The sequence below is a fragment of the Cydia fagiglandana genome, chromosome 26 (assembly GCF_963556715.1).
Source record: "Cydia fagiglandana chromosome 26, ilCydFagi1.1, whole genome shotgun sequence".
NCBI classification, from domain to species: Eukaryota; Metazoa; Arthropoda; class Insecta; order Lepidoptera; family Tortricidae; genus Cydia; species Cydia fagiglandana.
Window position 1 is genome coordinate 7,687,429 of NC_085957.1, and position 24,711 is coordinate 7,712,139.

The 24,711-nt window shown below is 39.6% G+C and overlaps 3 protein-coding genes across 3 annotated transcripts in view; 2 read left to right on the plus strand and 1 right to left on the minus strand.

Moving 5' to 3' along the window:
* The window catches only part of LOC134677482 (uncharacterized), a 109,814-nt gene extending 107,484 nt beyond the window's left edge, over nucleotides 1-2,330 (plus strand). Inside the window, exon 10 of the mRNA XM_063535964.1 lies at nucleotides 2,319-2,330. The gene's annotated coding sequence lies outside the window, so the exon portion shown is untranslated. The remainder of the gene's footprint in view (nucleotides 1-2,318) is intronic.
* The window catches only part of LOC134677476 (uncharacterized), a 343,898-nt gene that overhangs the window by 249,251 nt on the left and 69,936 nt on the right, over nucleotides 1-24,711 (plus strand). The gene's annotated exons all lie outside the window — the stretch shown is intronic.
* The window catches only part of LOC134677468 (uncharacterized), a 68,932-nt gene that overhangs the window by 39,845 nt on the left and 4,376 nt on the right, over nucleotides 1-24,711 (minus strand). The window contains exons 2-4 of the mRNA XM_063535950.1: nucleotides 7,765-8,129; nucleotides 5,881-6,007; nucleotides 3,999-4,229 (exon numbers count right to left, since the gene is read on the minus strand). Coding sequence (XP_063392020.1) covers nucleotides 3,999-4,229; nucleotides 5,881-6,007; nucleotides 7,765-8,097 — 691 coding nt within the window. The 5' untranslated portion in view covers nucleotides 8,098-8,129. The remainder of the gene's footprint in view (nucleotides 1-3,998; nucleotides 4,230-5,880; nucleotides 6,008-7,764; nucleotides 8,130-24,711) is intronic.

Sequence of the window (24,711 nt, forward strand, 5' to 3'; positions counted from 1 at the left end):
TCAATCTAAAATTTGTTAACCCTTGCGGGGCGGGTCGCCAGTAAGAAGTAAAGTACGATAAAAACAACGCTTCGGGCCATACCAATCAATCAAAACCAATGGATCCGTGTGTGATTTATTGACTGCTTGTTTTGCCTTATGTCAATGGAGTGACATTGACATTGACGATAGACGCTTAATGTTCTCATACAAACACCTGTATTAACCTCCAGAAGCCCAACGTCCTACCTATAGTACTTATTCGGTTCGATGAAATTTAAATCATATTCAATTGGAACAGAGTCGCATTTCTATTGTTTCGGTCCAATTTTCAAACAAAACCAAAATCAACCCTATTCCCTGCAATAAAGGTTCAAACTTCAGAGGCAAATTCTGGATTTTTCATTTGTATAGCTGGGCCTTAGGGGGCTATGAGGAAGGGGTACCGCTTCTCAATACAAACGTAGTCCTCATATTCCTAATTTAATGTATAATAATATCTGGGAGCTTTGCTCGGAAAACATATAAAAACTCAAAAATGCGCGTTTTCCCAGAGATAAGACCGAGCTAGATCGATATTTCGCCCCCGAAAACCCCCATATAGCAAATTTCATCGAAATCATTAGAGCCGTTTCCGAGATCCCCGAAATACATATATGTATAAATAAATATATATACATATCTAAATAAATTAACAAGAATTGCTCGTTTAAAGGTATTAGACAAGACAAATTATAAGTTTTTTTACAGTACATATGGTCCTATTTTTCCGCACTAGTGCGTAAAATAGCACTTTTCGTGCGATGTCAAAAGTTTAAAGGGCCATATGTACTGTAAAACGTTGTACGATACACGTGCGAATAGATAATTCGCAACTCGTTGTAGCGATGCTACATATTTGCCTAGGATAAATACATGTTTTTCCATACAAGATAACCGGTACAACATGACTGTCGCATTTCCAACAAAATAACATACACCAGAGTATGACACTTAGGTAAAACTATAATGTACCTTCTCAGCTGTAGGTTGGTTGGCATATCCTGCCTCCTGGTTAACTGGTTTCGAAGAAACAAGGCTAAAGAGTATGCCACTTGAACGGAACTTGTCACCCAGATTGCGCGGAGATTGGTGAACCAAACCTGGCTTCATGCATATCAAAATGATCCGCCTGGTCTACCCCAACTGCTCAAATAGGTCACTTCCTAATTTAATTAGTATTTTAGAATCATTTTCGGAATTTTTATGAAACATAAATAGTGAATATGAAGGTGTGAAAAGGTTGAAATTTTGACAGGAGAACTGTCAGAGAGTAGACTATGCGTTTAGTTACCGCATCGGAAAGAAGGTATTCTGAATGAAACAAGGTAGGAAACGTACGATAGAAATATAATTATTAGTAATTATTATTAACCACTTAAAATATTACAAGTATTAATGAGCATTGATATTTTTTCGAGAGTCATATGATTTGGAAAAGGTTTAAGTTGGTTTGACGTTTGATGCGTCGATATGGATCGAAACGGAGGGCTGGGGATTTGGCTAGAATCGACAATGGATGGAGAGTTGGTACTGGGGCACGCTAGCATTTATACAGTTCCTAATTGAATATCGAAATAAACTGCCTCGCCCCCTTCCGCCGCCTGCCCTGGCCGGTGGAAGATTGGGATATATGTAAAGTGCGCCGTGTGTGTATGTGTTGTGCGCGAAAAGGGCGTAGCCCACCGAGTGCTTTCCGTGCCGCCGGCGAGAGCAAGCATGGCCGACGGTCGCGTTGCTCCGAGCGCCGTTGCGCGCTCCCTGATGTGCTGAGCGTCGTGGGGACGCTGGTTTTCACCGCAGGGCGCAGTTTCCAAGGCCTGTGGACTGCGTGCCGCCTGGCGATCCCGAGGTGCTTCACACAGGCCTCCCCTTCACTTGCGTGGCCTGTCGACTCCGAGGCGCGACACGTTGGCGCCACCATCAAGCCGTAGGGCACGGCCTTGACCCGCGAGCCGTGTGTCGGACAGCCTTGCCGCGGTCCGACGACCCCAAGGTCTCATCGCGCGGGTCCTTCTTGTGGAACTCCTGAGCGCCGCGGGTTGTTCTCGCCCGGGCTTGCCAAAGCCGGAGCTTGAGGAACGCCCGTCGCCCACCGTCAGCGATCCGCCTGCTGCGTTAAATACCAGCGGGCCTGTGGATGATAGCTACGTTCGGTACCCGTGAGTGCACTAGACTTTTATCCCAGGTTTTGGCCAAAACCCCGCGTCTCGTTCATCTCGCGATCGTAGATTAAGGTTTACTATAGTGTCACCCCATAACCGCCGACAGTTTAGAGAAACCGATTGTATTCTGAGTAGCGCCCGCCCTAAAGCGGAGTGCGTTGTAGTAGTTAGCGAATTGTATTAAATTGCATGTCATATATTTGGTCTTATCTTTTCAATATCCTATCAAGTTCCCATTAACCAGGTTAGAGTAACAAGAGGACCCTTGTACTCCAATAGTCCAATGTTTTACTGCGGATCTTATCCGAGGCATCACTCCCATTAATTATTTAAACATTTTAAAAGCCTTATTAGTCCTTATACAACAACAACTTCATTTTTTATATACGACATCGTGTCGATTTAAAACACTCCCTTCGGTCGTGTTTTAATTTATCGCCACTCGTTTCGAATTTTCTCTTTTACGCACGTGTATCGTAAATAACTATTTTAGCTTACTATCGTGCGCTTTATTCACATTCACTCATTCATTCAGTAATGTTTTTACGATTAGAACTCTGTGTAGCTGTGTGGGTAATCAACTCTCCTGGCTATATCTATAAGAACAATGATACTCAATACGTAAGACTGTTTAGCAATTATCGTTAGGTAATTAAACTAATTAATGTAACTTCTGATATTAATGACATTGGCATTGTACCGAGAATACCTGACTTCTTTCACATCCTACAAGATAATTCCCACTGTTCTTTGTTTTATGTGAAACTCTTTTGCGTAAGAAATGATATTGGACAAGATGAATTGAAGATGAAATTGATTGATTGGGAATTGAGACGTATCTGGAGACCAGGGCTACAACCGCGAAAATCGAAGTTCGCAAATTGCGGGCATTTTTCTCTGTCAGTCTAATGCCTTCATTGGAGTAAAAGAAAGAGGTCCCCGCAATTTGCGTATGTATTTCGGTTTTCGCGGTAGCCCCTCAGTGCACGCAGCCAAAAAAAGGTTCAGGTCGTGTCATACCAGAAGGTTAAGGAGTTGGCAGAGAAACGGACGAGTTGGAGATTGCTCCACCGATAGGAGCACAGCTCTTAACAGTGGCGGATTTGCAGTCTTTGCCGCCCTAGGCCCCAGGTCCTGTAGCCGCCCCTTTCAAGGCACCCATAATATTGACTACATTTTGAGTTATTTCTTGTTACCATCAGCGAATTTTTTGTCACTATTTGCCGCCCCTAAATATCTTGCCGCCCTAGGCCCGGGCCTACTGTGCCTTAGGGCAAATCCGCCAATGGCTCTTAAATATAAAGAAGAAGAGCTTACCGTTAGCACGAGGATCTGAGGGGCACCAGGGGACCGGTGCACGCAGCCATGGGTCCTCAAGAAATTATGTTATTGTAGGGGCCAAAGTTAGAATTAGAACCTGTGACCTTACCGTTAGCATGATAGCCGGCGAGTACCACGTTGCTCAGTCCCAAGCTTTCCCCGCTGAGGTTGTTCCAGACCGTGCTGGCCCGAGCCAAGGCCGAGGCTCTGAGCGGCACTAGGAGACCGACTGGCGCTCGCAGCCATGGGTCCTCAAGGAACTCTGATGGTGTAGGGACCAAGGTTAGAACCTGTGACCTTACCGTTAGCATGATAGCCGACGAGTACCACGTCGCTCAGCCCCAAGGTCTCCCCGCTGAGGTCGTTCCAGACCGCGGTCGCCCGAGCCAAGGCCGAGGCTCTGAGCGGCACTAGGAGACCGGCTGGTGCTCGCAGCCATGGGTCCTCAAGAGACTCTGTTGGTACAGAAGCCAAGGTTAGAACCTGTGACCTTACCTTTAGCATGATAGCCGACGAGTACCACGTCGCTCAGCCCCAAGCTCTCCCCGCTGAGGTCATCCCAGACCGCGCTCGCCCGAGCCAAGGCCGAGGCTCTGAGCGGCACTAGGAGACCGGCTGGTGCTCGCAGCCATGGGTCCTCAAGCCAGTTGCGGAGGGCGGCTCGGGGGGTGATAGCTTCTGGGGGGGAGGGGTCGAAGACTGGCCGGTCTTGGAGCTTGGGTTCAGCTGGAAAGAGATAACAAATTAGAATCTGATGTGGTTTTTGATCAAGGATCAAGAATCATAATTTAATTGAGAGGGTATTTGGTCACTTGTTCTTAGTATCATCGGGTCAGGCTCAGATGGCGGGATTCTGAAGAACGATTTATGGAGAGAAACTTTTGGAATATTAAAGACACCTTTAGTGAATTGTTTTTTTAGGATCTTGTGTTCTGGGTAAACATCATTTGTTGAAGTGAATTGAAAGATAATCCTAATAAAGGAAACAATAATATAAGTTACAAAAAAGCGCTGGCGCCTAGCGGTAAGAGCGTGCGGCTTTCAATCCGGAGGTCGCGGGTTCAAACCCTGGTTCGTACCAATAAGTTTTTCGGAACTTATGTACGAAATATCATTTTTTTTTTTAAATCCTTTATTTATTTAGGGACTTTTAATCTTAAGATTACGCCAGTCCCATCGTACCTTAAACTAAATTACAATCATCTACGGCCTGACAGTATACTGACTAATATAATTATACACAAATAAATATATCTCCTTTGCCTCTTCAGAGATTGGTGCAGCCAAAATGCTTTGAAATACGCCTACATCTAACCTATTAAGATTTAGTGACTTCATTAACAATTGTCTATTACCTTCGTTCCGCACACATTCCACCAATACATGTTGGACATCCTCTACAACATTGCAAGCTTCGCAGTTTGGGGATGGCACTTTCTTCATCATAAAAGCGAACTTTTTCAGAGGAATGTGTCCTGAACGAAGTCTTAATCCTATCTTAATTAATTTCCTACTTAACCTAGCATTCATAAACCAAGGAATATGAGGAGGTTCACACTGCATAGTCCTGTACCATATACCTTTTTCTTTACAACGCTCATCAAAGTGTACTTTCCATATCCCACGTATTTTCTTATTGTATGTATGTAATTTTTCTGTAAAGTCTGGAGTAATGTAAACTTCTGATCCAATTGTGCAGGCTTCTTTGGCTAAAATGTCAACCTCCTCATTTCCACTCAATCCTATGTGTGCGGGGATCCATTGAAGTCTCAAAGACATATCAGTAGGTAAAGTGTACAATTTATCAAGCACAGTGTAAGCTATCGCTGTACCTCTGTTTCCAGAGGCGCAGCGAGCTACATGTTGCAAAGCACTTTTACTGTCTGTAAAAATGACGATATTTCTGCATTTTAAACTAATTGCATAAGATATCGCCTCTGAGATCGCAAATAACTCCGCCGACATAATACAAATTTCTGAAATTATGTTGTAACAACTTTTGGTTTTAAACACTGGGTCAAAATATGCGGCTCCTATACTAGTTTCAGTCTTTGATGCATCTGTATAGACTTTGTGCCAATCTCCATATTTTTCACTTAGTTCCAATAAAACATTGTTTCTTATATCGCCAAAAAGGCCTAGTTTCCCCTCTGGGTTGGAAGGTCAGATGGCAGTCGCTTTGCCGTTCGCGCATGTAAAAACTAGTGCCTATGTCAATTCTTGGGATTAGTTGTCAAGCGGACCCCAGGCTCTCATGAGCCGTGTCAAAATGCCGGGATAACGCGAGGAAGAAGAAGAACAAGAAACTTTTATAACAGATTTCTCCCATTTGGCCTGGATAAATCACTCTAATCAATCTAGATTAAACTAAACTTACGTCTAGCACTCTCAGTCAGCTTAGGGCTCCTTTGATTTGTCTCCTCCCCATCGAACTCTGCTATCCTGGGGGACATCCCCTCCATGCTCTCTGTGGCTCTGGTGGGGGGTGAGGTTGTGGTTTCTGCCTGAAAATAAACGTGATGAATAGTCCAAAAACACAAATTTCAAAAGAGAGAAGTAGTTTCAAGGGGTCCACTGATTACCAGTCCGCCGGACGATATCGGCCTGTCAGTTGAACGCAAAATTTGACAGCTCCGAACAACTGACAGGCTGATATCGTCCGGCGAACTAGTTCTGTGGGCCCCTTAAGCGTTTGGAAATTTGAACTCACAAAAGTAAGACTTGCAAAATGTATTTTTATAAGTATGAATGAGTTTAAATTTAGCGTCCATGTTCGCTGTTACCATAGACAAAATTGCAATTTCTTGTTAAACAAATGAAAAATAAATAATAAAAATAACGATGGGCCTTTAGCATGTACCTTAATAAAACATTTGTTTCATGTTTTAAAGTTAAACCAAGAAAAGTCTGCAGCGATTTTGATAGCCCACGCATAATTTCATAGAAGTTTGACGTTTAAAATGACACTTGCACTGCGTGGGCTATCAAAATCGCTGCAGACTTTTCTCGGTCTGACTCTACCATCAGAAATTAGTAGTTACAGACTTTCGACGTAGGGTCGGTTGCACCAAACTGTTCGTATCGTTAAAGAAATCTCAAAATTTTTATGTTAGTCCAGTCATTATATCCAAAAAACCGACCCTACCCGTGAATAATCAGTTTTTGGATTTTTTTTCGTAGGTCCCTCGGGGGGGTCACTGGGAGAGTAAATTCAAAAAGTAGACTGAATCAGGCTCCTGTGTATATTCGAAAAAACCGGGCAAGTGCGAGTCGGACTCGCGCACGAAGGGTTCCGTACCATAAACCAAAAAAAAATACGGAAAAAATGCAATAAGAAAACGGTCACCCATCCAAGTACTGACCACTCCCGACGTTGCTTAACTTTGGTCAAAAATCACGTTTGTTGTATGGGAGCCCCATTTAAATCGTTATTTTATTCTGTTTTTAGTATTTGTTGTTATAGCGGCAACAGAAATACATCATCTGTGAAAATTTCAACTGTCTAGCTATCACGGTTCGTGAGATACAGCCTGGTGACAGACGGACGGACGGACGGACAGCGAAGTCTTAGTAATAGGGTCCCGTTTTACCCTTTGGGTACGGAACCCTAAAAACGGTTTCCCTGAGGGACCTACGAAAAAAAATCCAAGAACTGATTATTCACAGGTCAAAATCTATAATGACTGAACTAGTATGGAAAGTTTCATAGTACAAGCGGCGGGGCGCGCCGGCTGACGTTGATCAGTCTGTCAATTATGTGGTTGGTGCAACTGGCCCTTACAGGCGCCCACTCTTTGGGGCCATCCATTAATTATGTCACACGTTTAGAAGATGGGAGGGGGTCAAGAAAATGTGACATGTTGTGACATGGGGGAGGTGGGAGTCACAAACATTGTGATTACGTCACTTTAACTTCATCACTATTCATCAGTAACCGAAAATTAATTTATATTTTTTTATTCGCTGCACATTTAAATAATGAGGTTTTGGAAGTACATAGGTAATTTTCGTTCCTAATTGGTTTTGTGTTATAAAATTACTAATATTTCTTTTACCAAAAAAATTTTTTTGCCTAAAATGTGACGTCACACCAGGTGGGGATGGATTTGCAAAATGTGTCCAAGTGTGACAAGGAGGGGTCAAAAAACCTAGAAATTCGTGTGACGTAATTAATGGATGATACCTTTACACAATGTACTATCCATTGACTATCTATTATATCAATGTTATTACACCTAGACCAAAATATTTACAATCTCACCTTAACAATGTTACTAGCGTTATAAATATCCTCCGGCACGGCCGTCCTGACTACGCCATTGTCCTCGGTCGTACTTTCCACCGTAGTATCTATTCTTAAATCGTTAAAAGTAACTATATACGCTTCGTCTGTTGTCGCGTATTCTGTAGTAGTGTACTCTTCTAATTCTGATTTATCTTCTATTTCTATCTCCTCTAGGTTTTCTTTCTCTTCGCCGCTGCCTCTTAGTAGATCGCTGTCGTCGATTGATAGTTTTAAAACGTCATTGTCACAAAGGTTGTTTGTTATTAATGAGGTTAACACAAAGATCACTAGTTTAGTCCTTAACGCCATTTTTATTTTTCACTGTCGCATTGCCGCTAGTTCTGAAAAGATAGTTATATATAATTAATTACATTTTTTCATCGAGCGAGCGCGAAGTGACATGATAGTTATTTGTTTTACAAGGGGGCAAAGTTGTTGTTTAACCGCTCGTGCTAATATTGATACACGAGCAAGCGAAAAATTCCAAAATTGAACCACGAACGTAGCGAGTGGTTCGAAAGATGGAATCTTGAGCGTTGCGGGGGCCTCAAAGCACGAGGGTTAAACAAAATTTGCCCCCGAGTGAAACACAAAACTTTCACCGCACCAACCCAAAGCAAATATTAAATGTAAAATATCAAACAAAATCAAATCCAAATGAATGTTATTAAATATTTATCATTCAAAATCTTCAAAGTCTACTAGCAAACATAAGAAAACAACTCAAAACTTGCATTTGATTACTTTGTCCCTGACATGTGAATAAAATGCAACTTTGCTATCAGTTTTTGAAGTGCAAAGTAAGCCTTTCCGAGCTGGTGTGGTGAAAAAGCATTTCCGGTTCAGCTTGGGAAATATGATTTCGTATGTCTGTCCGGCTGTTTCCCGCCTTCAGTAATGTGGAGAAGAACAGCTGTACATATAAAAGCACTAGCGACCCGCCCTGGTTTCGCACGGGTTAACAAATTACAAAAAATGGGTGAAAACAAGCAATCAAACAAACAAAGCAGAAACAGACAGGCGCGGCGGGAGACTTAACTGTACCTTATAAAACAAAGTCCCTCGCCACGTCTGTCTGTTTGTGTGTTTGTTTGCGATAAACTCAGCAACTATTACTTGACGGATTTTCATGCGGTTATCACCTATTAATAGAGTGATTCTTGAGGAAGGTTTAGGTGTATAATTTGTTAACCCATGCGACGCCCGGGCGTTCGGGTGGCTTATAAGGTGTAGTGATTTTTGCCAAAAGTCGATGCTTCGCTTACGCTTCGTGCTCGCCTGGTCAATAAAATTTGTCATAACGTTATTATTTAATTACAAAATTCCTTAATCAATTCGATTGATCGCAGTAAAACGTTTACATATACAGAAACACATTAAAACATGTATGTTTGCAGTTATGTTAATTATAATTACATTGGGCCAGTCGAGATTGGTTTTTGCATAACCGGTTTTATATCTTACTATGTTATGTCACTGATTTATCGTCATGTCAAGATGTACAGTCAGCTATCGGGTAGTCAATAGCGTATAGGTAAAGGAAACATAGTTCGCATAATGAAATGAATATATGAGAGATCGAGCTTTGCTTGGAAACATATATAAAAACTCAAAAATGCGCGTTTTCCCTGAGATATATAAACCTGATATATCCATTTTCGCCCCCGAAAACCCCGATATAACAAATTTCATCAAATTGTTAGAGCCGTTTCCGAGATTCTCGATATATACCGGGTGTCGCCTGTAACACGAGAAAATAATTAAAACATACATTGTACTCCTCAAACGGTGACACTTTCGTTCAACAACTTTAAAGAATTATGAAGTATTTAGACTCTAAATATTATCTTCAATGGACGCCATCGCCACGCCATATCATTGTGATTGACGTTGCTTGTCACGCCTTAAACATAACAAAATTCGCAATACATTGCGTCTTAGAATAAACTTTAAAGTGTATTAAAAGTCAAACCACAAGTTATTTTTGAAAGTCGCTGAACAAATGTCGGTCAGTATGAGGAGTATACAGCCTACAGTTTAATTTTTTGCTCGTATTTGCAGGCCACACCCGGTATATTTATAAATAAATAAATGTACTAGAATTGCTCATTTAAAGGTATAAAATTTAAACATGCGGTCAAGTCGAATGGTGCAGTCGGGTACTTCCAAACATCGGAAAACCCCGTAACGTATACAATTCCATCACACCAGAGCCCATTTTCGGAATTACCCGATAAATTTGCCCATCATCAAAACATAGAAAAAATAGGTACTTGACGACCGGTCTAGTCTAGTGGGTAATAGCATAGAGTAAGTAACTGCCCTATTAGAACTTCAAGATACGTCAGCTAATAGATCTTGAAACGATATGGATTAGATATGTCAGTGTCAAATGTCTTCAAAGAAAAATGACACTTTTGACACTGACATATCTAATCCATATCGTTTCAAGATCTATTAGCTGACGTATCTTAAAGTTCTAATAGGGCCGTAAGACAAGAGTGCTCACTCCATACATCAGTTTTGGTCCCAGAAATATTAGTATTTCCGTAGCAACTTTCATAGTCGACATCTAGCATCGAGTAGCGACTATGAAAGTTGCTATGGAAATACTAATATTTCTGGGACCAAAACTGATGTATGGAGTGAGCACTCTTGTATTACTATATTTATCTATGGTAATAGTGACACTAGTGACTCTGCCCGTGAAGCCGACGGTCCTGGGTTCGAATCCCGGTAAGGGCATTTATTTGTGTGATGAACATTACTCATGTGATGAACTTAGTCATGGGTGTTTTCTATGTATTTAAGTATTTATAAATATGTATATCGTTTTCTAAGTACCCACAACACAACTGTGGGATTTAGTCAATTTGTGTAATAATGTTCTATAATCTTTATTTATTTGTGACGTTATCTAAGGATTCTAAGGGACCTTATTGTCGATGGCGCTTACGCCATTATTAACGATGCTCCGATATAAATACAATGCCGCGCGACGCTGTGCGGCGTAAGCGCCATCGACAATAAGGTCCCTTTTCATAGAGAATGCCCCATTTATTTATACTCTGTGTATTTTTTATAGTTTTTTTTTGTTATTAAATTCTGTTCTGCTCAGACGTGAGCAAATAAATTAGTTAAGTGTTTTTGGTACTTGAAACTATTTTTATAAAAGCCACCAACGCAAAACAAACATTTGTGGAACGCAAAAAAACACACGAAGAAAAGTATAAAAGCAAAAAATAAAGAATGTCCGATCATCACGGCTCGCACGTGCCTAATTAAGGTCTGTGGACCTCTGGAAATATTTATTGGGTCCCGTATATCTAGGGACATTTTAGGGACCATTTCTAACCATACTAATATTAAGGGGCCCACTGATTAACAGTCCGCCGGACGGAATCGGCCTGTCAGTTAGAACAAAAAGTTGACAGTTCCGAACAACTGACAGGCAGATACAATCCGGCGGACTGTTAATCAGCGGGCCCCTTTAAAATCTGGGAGATATAAAAAAATGTGCGCGATTTCCCAGAGATAAGATCGATTTATCGCCCTCGAAAACCATAGCATATTTTATCGAAATCGTTTGAGCCATTTCCGAGATCCCCGAAATATATAAATAAACAAGAATTGCTCGTTTAAAAGTATAAATGCGAAAGTGTGTCTGTATGTTACCTCTTCACGCTTAAACGCTGAACCGATTTGGAGAAAATTTGGTTTGGAGATAGTTTGGGCCCCGATAAAGGACATAGGGTAGTTTTTGTCAATAGCCATCATCATACCACGCAGATGAAGACGCGGGCAAAAGCGTTATTTATTTATTATTTATCAGATTAAAATAATAAAAGTATATAAATAATATAAAATAAATAAAATATCATTTATTTCAGCTTTTAGCCCATACTGAGACAAATCACACAATACACAATACAAGTATTTAAACGACACAATAACAAACAATATAGGTACAGAACAATATAAAATAATGAATATAAAATGTCAACAAATAAATTATAAATTACGTAATCTAAAGGGGCCCACTGATTAACAGTCCGCCGGACGGTATCGGCCTGTCAGTTAGAACAAAATTTTGACAGTTCCGAACAACTGACAGGCCTATATATCGGCCGGCGGACTGTTAATCAGTGGGCCCCTCTATAGGTACAGTCATCAGCAATAGTATCTTACACAACTAGGGCCGCAAAAATATGTGACACGTTCTTATTTGGAGCGCAATAAGAGCGCGTCATATATTTGTGCGGCCCTAGTTGTGTAAGATACTATTGCTGATGACTGTACAAGAATCAAATTAAAAACTTAATCAAAAGGGCAATAACAAAAGCTGTGAAATCTAAGGTACGTCATTTGGTCCAGTTATGGAAACATTGTTTATTATAATTATTATAAAGAAAAAAACCGGGCAAGTGCGAATCTGACTCGCGCACGAAGGGTTCCGTACCATAAAGCAAAAAAAAAAAAACAAAAAAAAGCAAAAAAAAACGGTCACCCATCCAAGTACTGACCCCTCCCGACGTTGCTTAACTTTGGTCAAAAATCACGTTTGTTGTATGGGAGCCCCATTTAAATCTTTATTTTATTCTGTTTTTAGTATTTGTTGTTATAGCGGCAACAGAAATACATCATCTGTGAAAATTTCAACTGTCTAGCTATCACGGTTCGTGAGATACAGCCTGGTGACAGACGGACGGACGGACGGACGGACGGACGGACAGCGAAGTCTTAGTAATAGGGTCCCGTTTTACCCTTTGGGTACGGAACCCTAAAAACTACGTATTTTTTTTCTATATTCTGTGGTCCCACACTAGGCTATGCCTTGTCACGTGACAGTAGGCTTCGGTTTAAAATAGTTATTTGTTTTACAAGGGGGCAAATTTGTCGTTTAACCGCTCGTGCTAATATTGATACCCGAGCAAGCGAAAGATTCCAAAATTGAACAACGAGCGTAGCGAGTGGTTCGAAAAATGGAATCTTGAGCGTTGCGAGGGTTTCAAAGCACGTGGCTTAAACAAAATTTGCCCCCGAGTGAAACACAAAAATTTTCACCACACCAACCCGAAGCAAATATTAAATGTAAAATATCAAACAAAATCAAACCAAATCAAATCCAAACGAATGATATTAAATATTTATCATCGAAAATCATCATTTAAAAGTCAATTCAACCAGCAAACATAAGAAAACAACTCAAAATTTGCATTTGATTACTTTGCCTCACATGTGAATAAAATGCAACTTTGCTATCAGTTTTTGAAGTGCAAAGCCTTTCCGAGCTGGTGTGGCGAAAATAATGTTAATGTTAATGTAAAGTATGTTATTGTTTACGGACCCCCAAAGACCGCGAGGTCCCAAAAAACTGGCTCTACATTCTGACATAATAGGCGGTGAGTCATCTCAATAATGAGCCAAGGAGCCAAACCGCATTGCACTTGCGTGCTTCGACAGGAGCCTTCCAATGTAAAAAAAAAATTAAAAAGTGTTGTATGCAAAATTGACATGTGCTCGATTGTGACGTCCCACGGTAAAGGTACCTTATGGCGGTTGGCGCTTACGCTATTACTAACGCCACTCCAATATTATAGGCATGTTGACAAGTTTTTAGAACTGTATTAATTACGTTCAGCGATGATAAAACCATTTCAAAAATGAATCACAATAACTGATTTCACACAAAAACACTTACAGTTACAATTTAAGATGAATTATTATGATACAACTAAAATTGTGATTGCAAATACAGTGGGCGCAGATATAACTATTTAAATTTATTTTTTTTTGTTTCCGACAGCCAACATGGCAATGATAGTTCCATTCAGCCAAATTATTCAAAAGATTTTGGTGAAATATCGTATTATTTATTTAATAACTAATAAATATATATTTTTATCATGTAATATGTAATATTTTTTGTACGTAATAAATGTCTATTGTCGAAATAAAAAATACATACAGTTTTTGAACATACAAACACTTTGGCGGTGTCGTATGGATTACGGTCAGGTTTGACGACTAGTCTGTGGTGATTCTCATGTCATAAGGTACTTACCTTCTATTTCTTTCTATTCGACTACTTCCATAAGTTGCAGACTGTTGCAGACAATGCAGTTTTTGGAATTTTTATTCTAACTGCCGGATCCGAACTTTAAGATACGTCAATTAATAGATCTAGAAACGATATGGATTAGATGTGTCAGTGTCAAAAGTGACGTATTTGTTTGAAGAAACGTCACATTTGACACTGACATATCTAATTCATATAGTTTCTAGATCTATTAATTGACGTATCTTAAAGTTAGAACCGGGCCGTTATTTCCGATTATAAATTCAAAAGATGAAACTGGCACATTCGATTTTTAGATTCACTGATTTGGTTATCAAACGCTGATGTGGTTTTCTGATCTTCGTAAATGTTAAAATATAATCAAATCGTTAATATCGAAGGTAAAATCTTGTCATTTAATACAGTCTATCCCCATACTATCTTTTTCAGAAGTGTAATGTTATTTATGATTTTAGGAGCTTAATTGTGACGTAATCTATGAAAAGGGACCTTATTGTCGATGCCGCTTACGCCATTATCGACGATGCTCCGATATTAATACAATGCCGCGCGACCCTGTGCTGCGTAAGCGCCATCGACAATAAGGTCCCTTTTCATAGATAATGGCCCATATAAAGTTATTTAACAGAATGTGGATGTATCAGGGCTTAAGAGTCACTGCCTCACGAACCCTTCGCCAAAAATACGCTCTCATACAATTGAGGTTACACTCATTTTAAAACGACATCATTAGGTACATATAAAGGGGCCCACTGATTAACAGTCCGCCGGACGGTATCGGCCTGTCAGTTAGAACAAAATTTTGACAGTTCTGAACAACTGACAGGCCGATACCGTCCGGCGGACTGTTACCGTCCGGCGGACTGTTGATCAGTGGGCCCCTTTATTAATCAGAGGTAAAGGTTCTTAAAAGGTAGCATAAAAACTTGTTATCTAGTCTAAGTATTCTTAATACTGATAGTGTCCGGTCCGCATTTCGGACATACGACTTTGCGGACCTCACAAATATAAATTCAAGGTGCTAACGGCTTGTCTAATTGCATAATTGGACGAAACAAAAACGGGACCTTGACGCCTTTTACTGGACGGAAACGATGCGTAAGAGCTTCCGGGATTAATACTTGACCGTTTATAGTTTAGAGCAGCGGAGCCCGCGGGCCGCACGTGGCCCGCGAACCTCTCACTTGCGGCCCACGAGCCTCCTTGGCTATTTTGTATGTAATATTGACAAACGACAATGTCTCATAAAGTCATAAATATTAACAAAGTACGGCCCGCGTCACCTCCGTTAAGGGGTCATCCATTAATTACATCACACATTTAGGGGGAGGGAGGGGGTCAAGAAAATGTGACATATTGTGACATGGGGGAGGGGGGAGACACAAACTTTGTGACGTCACTTTAACTTCATCAGTAACCGAAAATTTATTTAAATTATTTATTCGCTGTACATTTAAATAACAAGTTTTTAAAACGATAATCGTTTTTATTCGTTTAATTTTCTTTCCTAAGCAGTTTTGGGTTATAAAATTACTAATATTTATATCGTCAAAAATATTTTGATATAATATTAATAATACTTAGGTACTTACTTAATTCGATTTGGCGATTTTGTAGAAAAAATGTGACGTCACACTAGGGGGGAGGGGTTTGCCAAAAAACCTAGAAATTCGTGTGACGTAATTAATGGATGACCCCTAACTACTATGTGGCCCTTGGCTGCTAAAAGGTTGCCGACCGCTGGTTTAGAGGGTTAGGAATAAAAAATCGGCTAAGTGCGAGTCCGACTCGCGTTCCAAGAGTTTCGTACATAAACTCCGACTCACGCTTGATTGCACATTTCTAATAGGTTTTCCTGTCATCTACCTATAGGTAAAAAATACACAATATTAGTTATATTGTGTATTTTTTTCAAAATTTTAGACCCAGAGTTTCGGAGATTTGAAATTCTTAAAATAAGGCCTTTCTATAAAGATATCTGAGTACCCACAACACAACTCACAAGACAAGCCTTCCTGAGCTTACTGTGTAGGGGTTAGGTCTGTGTGTGGGGCTTAGTCGATTTGTGTAAGGGCTCCTCTTCACGATGGGCCAACGCCGGCCACTCCAAGGGACGCATTCATTCGTTAGATCCGCATGGCTGCATCCCTTGGACTGGCCGGCGTTGGCCCATCGTGTAGAGGAGCCATAAGAGTGTCCCATAATATTTACTAGCGATACATACACACAAACAGACGCGCTTTGTGTACAGTCGAGTGCCTAAATATTTATACATTTTTTCACCTTATTGCAATGGGTTATAGTATGTATTTGTATACATATTTATGCACTCGACTGTGCTTAGTGATTTATTTAATATCTAGCAGTAGCAGTGGCATTAAGGTATATACATATTAAATACAACTCCTTATTTCATACTCGAACAGACAGGTGTCGACATTCGTCTTGAAACATCCCAGGAATTCCGAATGGGTCCTCATTATGCGGGTCCTTTTTTAGGGGTACCGGTTTTGTATTGATTGTAATGGCGTTTTGGAGTGACGTCCTCTTTTTATAGGGTAATAGACCTTAAACTTAATTTAGAACAGTTTAGCGGTAGTTGAGATCCATTTTTAGAACACTTCAATGATACTTAATACATAAGGAGGTCAAAAAAATACTTCGATATTGATTTCATTACCTAAGGCCTAAGGGTAAAAACGGGTCCCTATTACTAAAACTTCGCTGTCCGTCTGTCCGTCACGTAAATTTTCACAGATGATGTATTTCTGTTGCCGCTATAACAACAAATACTAAAAACAGAATATAATAAAAATAAATACAATACATCTATCCCATACAATAAACGTGATTTTTTTATCATTTTTTCCGTAATGGTACGGAACCCTTCGTGCTCGAGTCCGACTCGCACTTGGCCGGTTTTTCGACATATTCCATCAAATATCAGTTTTAGAAATAGGCACTAAAAGATTATTTACAGTTGTATGTCTGTTAAACAACCAGGCCAAAGCTTCAATAAGCTTACAAAAAAACATATTTTTTAAAATTTATTTCCTTAACCCACTTCACTGTATTTCACTAAACTATAAAATCAACCTTACGTCTTATAACATAAGGTCGACTCAAAAAATCACAAAAGAAATAAAATAATCGAAGTTTCATTCAATTTCGTTAACGATGACTTTCCCTTTATGAACTTGTTTACGAATTGCATAAACATTACATTTTTACAAGCACTCATCACCATAATTATATTTTACAGTACATCTGGTGCTCCATTACAATACCCTGTGCTATAATAAGCACATTACGTAACTACGTCGAAAATTTAAAGGGTTGTACTGCCTTCTAAATGGATGCCGTTACAATGGATTCATCCAAATGGACGGCATCCTAATATTAAACATTGTACGTTTTTGACATTCACGGACCGATTTTGGATTGCAGCCACGCTATTTGGACTGTTGGAAGGCTCGTCAGTGTGCAGTGGCCACCTTAAAACGTTGTTCAGCACTCGTTGCGAATTTCACACTTGTATCGTAATAGTATATTAGGCTATAATATGCGAAAAGTAGGATATTCGCAACGAGTGGCGATAAATTAAAACACGACCGAGGGCAGAAATCGACACGGATTGCGAATTACCTTTTCGCACGTGTATAGGAGGTATAACGTTTTACAGTACATATGGCCCTTTCAATTTTCGACATACGCACATATATATATAGGTATATTGTCATTCTATGGACCTTGCTAACTATGTAATCAAACCGATGGTCCATCTCGTATTGAAATTATCTCTGAATGATGAATTTACTAGAGTTAGACCAAGAAAAGTCTGCAGTGATTTTGATAGGCCACGCAGTGCTAGTGTTATTTATACGTCATAATTTCATAGGAGTTTGACGTTTAAAATAACAATTGCACTGCGTGGGCTACCAAAATCTCTGCAGAATTTTCTTGGTCTAACTCTAGTGACTTAAAGTTCGATAGAATGACACTTTAGTGCTAGTTACCGCACTAGGGCGGTAACTAGCACCATACCGGGTGTGGCCTGTAACATGAGCAAATAATTAAAACATAGATTGTACTCCTCAAATGGTGACACTTTTGTTCAACAACTTTTAAACATTATGAAGTATTTAGACTCCCTATTTTTCATACAATATAAATATTATCTTCAATGGACGCCATCGCCACGCCATATCATTGTGATTGTCAATCACTGATTGACGTTAATACTTGTCAAGCCTTAAACATAACAAAATTCGCAATACATTGCGACTGTGAATAACCTTTAAAGTGTATTAAAAATCAAACTACAAGTTATTTTCAAAAGTCGCTGAACAAATATTGATCACTATGAGAAGTACAGCCTACAGTTAAATTTTTTGCTCATATTACAGGCCACACCCGGTATGTACTGTAATGTACTATATCAGCGGTCGGCAACAAGCGGCCCACGGGGCGCGCGCGGCCCGCGAACCTCTCGCTTGCGGCCCGCGAGCCTCCCTGGCTATTTTGTATGTAATATTGACAAACGTCAAAGTCACAAATATAAACGTAGTGATTTAATTCTCTTTGTCAAATATTACCAAATTGCGGCCCGCGTCAACTTCGTTAACCCTTGGCTGCTAAAAGGTTGCCGACCGCTGTACTATATTGACACCGGACTCCCCCTACTGAGCTCGACAACGTGTACACACAAATGATTGTTTCAGTGTTGCCAACTCGGATTTTGAAAAAATGCTAGACTAATGTCTAGATTATGCCAAAATTAAGCCAAAAATTTTTGAAACACCTATGCTAAAAAAATGCTAAAATATCACTTGAATTTAGACACTTAAAACACATACTTTTTTCAAATTTACCGACTTTTTCTACTGACAAGATCTGCTTGACCAACTTTATATAGTCCGTTGACGTCCATCCGTCCACAAAAGTCAAAATTCATATGAAAATATGAACCACATAAGGCGATGGCGCATATTGTTGCTGCCAAGTTGGTGCAAACTTGGCTTAGACTAAATTATGCTAAAAAATATGCCAGATGCTAAATGGAGAATTTTGGTGCCAAAGCGAGTGAAAATATGCCAGACCTGGCATCATTTATGCCAAGTTGGCAACACTGGATTGTTTACAAACTCGTGTATGTCTGTCCGTAGTCTGTTAGTAAGCACCGACGATCCCGGAACTACGTACGCAGCATACGCGAGCGCGTCCTTGGCGCGCGGCGCATCTCAATGCACACGAGCATTTTTGATGACGTTGCCAACTCTATTAAATTTATTTACTTAAAAATACTTTTGACGACCGGTCTGGCCTAGTGGGTAGTGACCCTGCCTATGAAGCCGATGGTCCCGGGTTCGAATCCTGGTAAGGGCATTTATTTGTATTATGATACAAATATTTGTTCCTGAGTCATGGTTGTTTTCTATGTATTTAAATATTTATATATTATATATATCGTTGTCTGAGTACCCACAACACAAGCCTTCTTGAGCTTACCGTGGGGCTTAGCCAATTTGTGTAAAAATGTCCTTTAATAATATTTAATTTATTTAATATACTTTTCTTTGGTCAGTGTATTGGTAGTATAAGTAGTTTTTGAGTTTATCGTCAATATACAATACATATGTACATACATACATACAAACGCGGCGGGAGACTGTTTTATAGGGACCGTGCGCGTTAAGGGTCCCACTGATTAACAGTCCGCCGATATCGGCCTGTCAGTTGTTCGGAACTGTCAAAATTTTGTTCTAACTGACAGGCCGATACCGTCCGGCGGACTGTTAATCAATGGGCCCCTTTAGAGGGTCTGTCATCCTGTGGCCTGAGTCGGAAACATATGTGCACATGTACATTGCCAAAGCAAGTGCTACCATCTACCGTTCTCGTCGGTACGTTTCCTTGTGCATAGTAGGTTCTGCCATCTTGTGGGCTACATCGGAAGCTTATACGACACATTTACGCCAAGCGCCTAAAATCTGACGGCTCCTATGCTGCCCCCTAAAGTTCATACACGGGGCCTATAAGATGTATATGTCGGCGGCCGATCGTAAGATCAGGCAGATCGTAATGTTCCTGTGTAATGTTTTAACGATTGTCACATTAATCCAATATATAGGTAGGATAGGTTCGTTAGGTTGCTTCAGATGCCCGAAGGGCAAACTGTCCAGAAATAGGAGCTCCGCGTAGCGGGGCTCCGTCGACTCAGGGAACGAGTCAAAGATTTTCACGTTTCACGATATGCCTAGGAATTTCACGATATGCCTGATTTTACGATCGGCCGCCGACATATATACCTAGATGGATAAATGAATAGAATCATTTTGCGTGGTCCAACAAGCACCAAGCCGTTTTTAAATGTAAATTTTTACTGTTTACACATTTTACATTTTAGTCACGCGTGTTTTAGGATGAATGGTGGGAACCATTTTAAATTGTTCTGATTAGTACGTGAACTTATTTAAACATGCTGTACACACGAGCTGTGACATTCAAATTTGTACTTTAACTTGTTCTACATTAGGTCTGAAATTTAAAAGCCATGAAATTTATTAAATTTTTTGATCTTTCATGGAATTTGGCGTTTAAATTTGATCTTTAATTCATTATGTATTAGGTCCATATTATTTTGGTTTTTATTTTTTGGATGTTTAAGCGAAAACAGCAAAGGTCTTTTATGTTAATTATGTTGTTTTAGATCCATATTCTAAGAAGCGAACTCTTTTTTTTCTTATCGACAAGATTATCTAGATAATGTTTTTTTTTCTGAACAACAGGATGTTTTTGCGTATCCTGCTATAATATTATAAATACAAAATTTTGTATCACTATCACTACACCTTATAAAACAAAAAGTCCCCCGCCTCGCCTGTCTGTGTATGTATGTTCGCGATAAACTCAAAAACTACTGAACGGATTTACATGCGGTTTTCACCTATCAATAGAGTGATACTTGAGGAAGGTTTAGGTGTATAATTTGTATAGGTTTTGTGTAACCCGTGAGAAGCCGGGACAGATCGCTAATATTAGGGTTCCGTACCCAAAGGGTAAAACGGGACCCTATTACTAAGACTTCGCTGTCCGTCCGTCCGTCCGTCCGTCCGTCTGTCACCAGGCTGTATCTCACGAACCGTGATAGCTAGACAGTTGAAATTTTCACAGATGATGCATTTCTGTTGCCGCTATAACAACAAATACTAAAAACAGAATAAAATAAAGATTTAAATGGGGCTCCCATACAACAAACGTGATTTTTGACCAAAGTTAAGCAACGTCGGGAGTGGTCAGTACTTGGATGGGTGACAGTTTTTTTTTTTTTTGCTTTTTTTTGCATTATGGTACGGAACCCTTCGTGCGCGAGTCCGACTCGCACTTGCCCGGTTTTTTTTTTTGCGTTATGGTACGGAACCCTTCGTGCGCGAGTCCGACTCGCACTTGCCCGGTTTTTTAGATGTTTGGTTGTTAGTTCATCAAACACGCATAAAGGCTATAATATTATCTCGATGAAATTTGGTAAAGTAAGGACGCTAAGCACGTATAATTTCGTACATTGACCCGGCCTGTTCCTATCTCTATCGCACGCGCATAATTATATTGCTGTACCGCTCGCACAGTGTCATTGACCGCCATCATAATGGGCGGGACAGCAATAGTTGGATTATAACCTGGACTGTGGCATAGGATAATTTTCATCTCAGAATAGAGTCTGTGCGGAAAGTGAAGAGTCGTGGCAGAAACGGGAACTAACATTTTAAATTTTATATGGCAATCAATCCTTTGACACCTGTCGTGTAAAAAGTAAACAAACTTCTGTCATTGTATATTTTTATTAACAAAAACCGCAAGTTTTATGTATATTATATTTTCAAAACAAGATAAAACCGTACATAAAACCACAAGGAAAATTATATTTAACATTGGTCGGTTTTGTCAGCGGGAATAAAACGGCTAAAAGCCGACTATCGACTTACAAAAAGTCGCGGAACGTGTTTCCGCTATTCACGGGTATTGATGTTGTATTTAATATTAAATAACTACCTATTTAATAAGCCCCCTAAGTAACTTGTCTCCGGTACATAATCGGTAAGTATATTCATTCAAAATATATTAATTTTCAACAATATGCAGATCATTCATGATCTTTAAAATAACTGACAAATAGTCTTGATACTTGCTATTTTATGCATATTTATATGTAATTTATTTTTCAGGATTGTGTAAAAGTACCTACGGTATCTCGAATAAAAGACCGCTAAGTAGGTGATATGCAAGAATTCGTAATCTACGTGCCGGAATATTCATATTTATTATTAATAATGTACACATACATTACAAGTCAAGTTTACAATGGGTGAAATATATCCCAGATAAAATTACAGTTCTATTGCCCAATTTCTACCCGATCTACCCGGTTTTGATAACTGTTGGACTGCACAGATTAGGCAGTACATAAATGAGACTCTATCTTGTTTGGTGCTAAAATTACAGTTGTACTGGGCAGATTCTTAACTAGTTTTAGCAGTTTTGTCAATCGCACTGTCACTTTTTAGTATCTACAAGTGTGTTTTAAAAAGAAAACTAGTGCCTGCGCTAAATCAGAGGATTGAGTTGACGAGCCGACACCACCACCAGGCTCCGTTTAGTAAGCCGTGGTAAAAAACCGGAACAAAAGGGATTCAAGTATCATGACCTTTAGTGTCGTACTATAATCACGTGACCAGTGTTGTCAGTATAGCAAAAACCATAAAATAGCACTGGCGCGCCCTCAAATCCCACGACTCTTCTCTTTCCGCACAGACTCTACTCTCATTACATTATACACGGTGTAACATGAGTAAACCGAATAATTTTAACAGCGTATTCGTGTTCATATTTAGAGACAAACATGTCCTATAAACTTTTTTGATATTCGCCTAGTTTCAGAGATATTATTAATTAAACAAAAAATAAGTTTTTATTGTTACATAGTGTAAAAGGCCTTTTTGATGGTGATGTTGCTGCTATGGGACGTAGTCTAAATATCCTTATTGATAGAAGACAAAAAGTGACAAGTAACACTTTGCAAAAAATAGATTCTACGAAAAAAAAAATGTAAAAATCAATTTTAAGTGACAAGTTAACCAATAACATTTATTTTTTATGTACTAATACATTCAAAAAATTTAAAAAACAAAACAAATAATTTTTTTTTTGGCAAGATTGACCTAAACTCATATTACATTTTTTACTTCTCTTGACTTCAGAAATGCGTGGTTAAAATTATTCGGTTTACTCATGTTACACCGTGTAGAGGCTTATCTATATCGAATATCTTTAAACGAGCAATTCTTGTTTATCATCATCATCATTGGCCTGTCACAACAATAAGATGATGGTTTTAAACAGCGTCTATATTAAGAGTGCAGCACTTCCGCAAATGACTATTAAGCCCAATGCGAGAGCGGCAGCCGCGACCGCATAGCTGGCAGGAGAATGCTTACATGTACATATATTTCGGGGATCTCGGAAACGGCTCTAATGATTTCGATGAAATTTGCTATATGGGGGTTTTCGGGGGCGATAAATCGATCTAGTTAAGTTTTATCCCTGGGAAAACATATGAGTTTTTATATGTTTTCCGAGCAAAACTCGGTCTCCCAGATATTATATGTTTTATTTATCATGTGCCTGGGATAGAGATAGGATCAGGCGGGTCTATGTACTAATTTCCTCGTGCTAAGCGTCCTTTCTTCAGCAGTAACATAAACTACTATTATGTATGTGAGTCGATCAAACTCCAATTTGTAATGGGGCCCACTGATTAACAGTCCGTCGGATGGAATCGGCCTGTCAGTTATTCGGAACTCTCATGGGGCCCACTGATTATCAGTTCGCCGGACGATGTCGGCCTGTCAGAACAAAATTTGGACAGTTCTGAACAACTGACAGGCCGATACCGTCTGGCGGACTGTTAATCAGTGGGCCCCTTCAAAATTTTGTTCTAACTGACAGGCCGATACCGTCCGGCGGACTGTCAATCAGTGGGCCCCTTTAGTCCACCGTCTTTCAATTACACAAATGGAACTCTAGAAAACATTGAAAACCGTACGCAACCGTGTCGTAACCGAGCAAATAGCAAATTAATTTAGAATATAAAGGCTTTATGTATATTTAATGAGAGCACGTTTTGTTATGTGTAAATATGGTGGGTCAAGGTACTGTTGACACATGGTCAGAAGCGGTGGCTTAATGTACCTTAGTATGCAATTTATTCATTTTTATTTTGACAAAGGTATAATGAATAATGGCAAATTCTCCTGAGAATGATAGCAGAGAGCTGGGGTTCGGATATCCTCCGCCGATATAGAGTTAGACCAAGAAAAGTCTGCCCACGCAGTGCAAGTGTTATTTTAAACGTCAAACTTCTATGAAATTATGACTTGCACTGCGTATGCTATCGAAATCGCTGCAGACCTTTCTTGGTCTAACTTTTCTTGGTCATTCGGCATACAAAATAAGTATTTTTATGTTTTTAAGTAATAGGTAATTTACTAATGTAGTTTCATAACGGCTCGATTCGGAAAATGAATTAGATATCTATTAGACATCAAGAAGTTACGATATGGATAATTTAAAGATATTTGTAAGGTAGATATGTCAAATTTGACGTTTCCGCGATTCTGAACGTCCTCTTGAACGATTTCCACAAGTTATGACTTAGATATCCAAGTCACATCTAGTCGATATCTCATGTAGGTAGATCCCAAAAATCTCTAGTTCGTCTCTAATCTTGCAATTATCTCGTTTCCCGAATACGCCTGTTAGTGTCTTGTAACTAACAATCTATGGATGCG